Source organism: Chionomys nivalis, chromosome 17 (genome assembly GCF_950005125.1).
Source record: "Chionomys nivalis chromosome 17, mChiNiv1.1, whole genome shotgun sequence".
NCBI lineage: Eukaryota > Metazoa > Chordata > Mammalia > Rodentia > Cricetidae > Chionomys > Chionomys nivalis.
This window is the reverse complement of record NC_080102.1, coordinates 54,954,830-54,958,834: the sequence shown is the minus strand read 5'-3', so window position 1 is coordinate 54,958,834 and position 4,005 is coordinate 54,954,830. Positions and strand designations below refer to the sequence as shown.

Below are 4,005 nucleotides of genomic sequence, written 5' to 3'. Positions count from 1 at the left end.
CTTAATTCTATCCTCAAGGGCAAGGGTTCTTTATTTGGGAAAAGATCATATTAAAAGAGAGTTTACTCAAGGGGCAGAAGCAGGTAAATCTCTGTGAGTCCAAGGGCAGCCTGTTCTACATAGAGAGCCCAGGTCATCCAGGGCTATGTAGTGAGACTCGTCTCAAAAAGAAAAAGAGGGTGGGAAGGAAGGAAAAAGGAAAAGGGGGTGAGAAAGGAAAGGAAAAAGGACAGCATAAATCTGACCTGCAAAGTAAGGGCTGGAGAAATGTCTTGACTGCCATGAGCCCTCGCTGCTCTTCTAGAAGACTCGGGTGTTTTCCAGCACCTCGTCACTCAGTTTACACCTGCCTGAATTTCAGTTCTTGGGAATCTGTCACTCACTTCTGTCCTCTGTGGGCACCATACGCACATGTGCACACATAGAGGCACAAACGCACGTATACATAAATAATAAACCTTTTTAAAGAGTCTCTAGGACCTTCCCTGTGTTGTTTTGCTTTCCTGAAGGAGTCATCACCACTCTGCATTCCTAGGAGAACTATAAAGACACTAACATTTACACAAGACCTCCTAGGAGCCATGTATTTTTTTGCCAACGAATTTTTATTCCTATCATATGCATTCTGAAAACCAGATCTCGGGCAGTAAATTCAGTGTTGGAATTTAAAGATTCAAAAATCTGTGCCTTTAGCCCTCTTTGGACCTCTCTAACAGAAGCAATTTTACATCACACACAGAGAGACTCACACATACACACACACACAGGCATGCACACGCGTGTGCGTGCACACACACACATACAGAGCCTAGTCTGCTCTCAACCTTTGTTCTGGGGCAGCCTCAGGACATCTCCATCACCCAAGGGAGCTCTAGAGATGATGTCAGTGTTGACTCTCTCTGGGGAACACCTTGCCGGCATCTTCCACTAGAGGCCCGAGGCAGTTATTGTGGTTTCCTCGGTGATGTGCCACTCCACTCCAGAAACCCCGAGCAACCCCTCCAGAACGGCGATTGCCACTCCATCCCTAGAACAGGTGTCATGCCTGCTGTGCCAGGCTCTTGTTCGGAAGTCACCCTGTGGCAGGGATGATGAGGGGGGATGCTTCACAGAAACAAAACGTCTTGTGCAGGTGTGGAATGCTGGCTTACTAAAAGCCCTTTTAAGCTGGGTATTTCCGTGCCAATCTGCACATTTCCTAGTCCAGTTTGGATCAAGGTCTGAGGCAGAAGGGACAGCAGGCAGAGTTGGCAATGCTTGCCCCAACCAGGACAAGGTCAGTTAACTCTCTGGGACTGCAGGCAAGGAGAGAGGAGGGAACGCATGGTCCCTAAGTTCCTACTAAGCCATGACCCACACAGCAGACCCAGAAGCCCCACCCTTAAGCCCCCTTAGGACCAGTCAGCAAGAGGGGAGATGACGTCTTTTTATTAAGGTTGACACCAAGGAAAGCATTGAGAAAGGATACACGAAGGAGGGGGAAGGGCACACAAAGTCACCACTTCAGAAGGTAGGAGGGAGGCACATCAGTTAAGGAACCTCAGGACAGCCACATGCTCCATGCCCTGGTCGAGGAGTGGGGCAAAGGGGAAAAGAGAGGGGAAAGCGCCATGATAGCCTGGGGCTCACAGAAGGGTCTGAAGCCCCCTGAACCTAACACTAGAGCCACAAGCCCTGCCCCTGAGGGCTCACACACTACTACATGGTGGACACACAAAACACAAGACATTAATGGAAGCAACACCAAAAAGCAGAGGGTAGCGACATATTGACAGAAAAGGGAACTTAAGTTTAAGCAGGTATAGCCAGAAAAGACAGTTTGGGGCTGCAGCCCCCCCTGCCAAGAGTTCCTCAATTGTCCCCTAGATCAGGGCTGTTGCTGAGCAGCCCCAAGTCTCTGCCTGTGAACTGGGTACTTTGTTCTCTAGGTCCAGGTGAGTGGGAAAGCAATCCCAGACGAAGGCAGTGAGAGGGCAGGTTCTGCTCTGCATGCAAAATCCCAGAGCTTGAGCTATTGTGTCTTCATGCACATTCATAGCCAGCTCTCCCAGCCCAGGGGCCCTTGCAACCCCATGCACCCAGATTCCTAGGGCTGCAGCTCCCTCCTCAAGCTTCCTTTACCAATCAACAGCCGCAGAGATCTGTGAGGGGAGAGGCTTCTGCAGAGCACTGTGTATCTTGGATTTCAGCAAAAGGGTGGATTTCCTGTTGCCAGAACAGAACATACCCCAATTCCTTAATTTCTAGGTAAATAGAGATTATTTGCCAAAGTCCTAGATGAGTCCTTTTTCAGAATAGAAAAAGCAGAATTTTATTTACATAATTAAATGGTCCTTCTGTTTCCTGGGAAGAGGGGAAAGGGCAAAGTAAGGGGATGGTTGGGAATCCCGGAGATGGGCACTTCCTCTCCGGGAACCTCACCTTTCTGCAGTTTTGCTATGATGTTTGCTTGGAAGGTTTCGCGATGCTTCCAAAGTCCTTCACCCTACAAATCCTTACGTGAGGGAGTCTCTCTCCCTGACCTATAAGAACCACGTCTGGAGTGAAGCACACTGCACCGCACTGTTCAGTCCCCTCGCATTAAGCGCTTAGAAACTCAAAGCCCAGGTAGTTGGTGCCCCAGTGGGGTTCTCCCTCACAGAGAGACCTTGCCCTCCAGCTGCAGCAGGGTAATGTCAGGCAGGTCGAGGGGCTCCACAAGTGGCCCATCCTCCCCAAGGAGACCAGCACAGGGGCTTTCAGAGCGCTCACAGTGACTGGTGGGTGTGGCGGGGCTGGGCATCCCTTTCTCCTCCTCTTCATCCTCATCCTCCTCCTCTGGATCGCGACCCAGCAAGTCGCTGTCCCCGATACCAGGCGAAGGTGTCTCCGGTTCATGTGGAACACTTGGGAAGCTCCCCTTGCCGCCGGCCACACCCAAGCCTCCCTGACGGGGCGCGGTGGTCATAATCTGGCACATGGAGACTATGGCCCGCTGATTGGCGCACACGTCGTCCGACAGAACCTGGATGTGCGAGGCCTGCTCATCCAGCGCCCCTCGCATGGCCCTCACGTCCTCAAACAGGGCCTGAAGCTGGGCCTTCAGGTGCTCCATCAGTTCCTTCATGCCGCCGTTATACTCCCCAGAGATCACGTCCCCCACGGCTGGCACCGTGGACACCTCCAGAGGTGCCGGCATGTCGCCGCCGTCCTTGGTCATGATCTCCAGCAGACTGTCCTCCATTGAGTGGAAGAAGCGGGCGGTGGCAGCTCTGGGTCGCGTCCAGCCGGACCTCCAGAGTGGGGGAAGGGTGTGGAGGGAGAAAGGTCCCAAGAGGGACGGGGTGGATCCCAGGGACACCTAGGCTCCCTAGAGGGCCGGGGAGCCGACGTGAGGAGAGCAGTCCCAGGTAGAGGGCGCCGGCAGGATCAAGGAAGGCCGAGAAGAGTCAACGGAACGAAGACCCGTCTAGGGTCCTGGGGCCAGCGTCTGCGGGCTTGCCCAGGGTCAAAAGTGCCCTGCCAGCTCGCCTCCCGAATGGTACCTGTGTCCCCGCCGCCCTCCCAGCAACCACCGGCTCTCCGGGTCACGGAGGCGCTCTCAGAGGAGTGGAGGTCGAGACGGGGACCTGCAGCGTGTCGTTTTCGGGACTCCCCCCGGGCCATCCACCAGCAGAGCCCGCGAGTGCGGCTGGAGCGGCAGGGGCGGGTCTCCCAGCCGCGCCGCGGATGCTCCCCCGTTTCCAAGGCGACGCACGGCACGTAAATGACGTGTGTCTCCATGGCAACGAGGAAGTGGAGAAGAAAGGGAACAGGGTTCCGAAGCTGCAGTGGAGCTCTGCTGTTTGGGCGAACAGGCGGGGCGGAGACGCTGCAGTGGCCTCGGGGAAGCTGCAAAGAGCGTGTGGCTCCAATATTTAATAGGACAGGATGAGAGAGCAGTTTGTTGCATGCCCCCCCCCCCCCCCATCAAGCCCGAGAGAGATCGTCTGCCTGGGTGGGAGAGCTTTACATCAGCTCTCCGCA

General features: G+C 54.4%; 1 protein-coding gene across 1 annotated transcript; it reads right to left on the bottom strand.

Annotated features, from left to right (window-relative positions):
- Positions 1–646: 646 nt before the first annotated feature.
- Positions 647–3,702, bottom strand: Ccdc184 (coiled-coil domain containing 184). The gene has a single exon (XM_057792196.1). It carries the CDS (start codon positions 3,221–3,223, stop codon positions 2,636–2,638), a length of 588 nt encoding a protein of 195 aa, XP_057648179.1. The 5' UTR covers positions 3,224–3,702; the 3' UTR covers positions 647–2,635.
- Between the last annotated feature and the right edge of the window lie 303 nt (positions 3,703–4,005).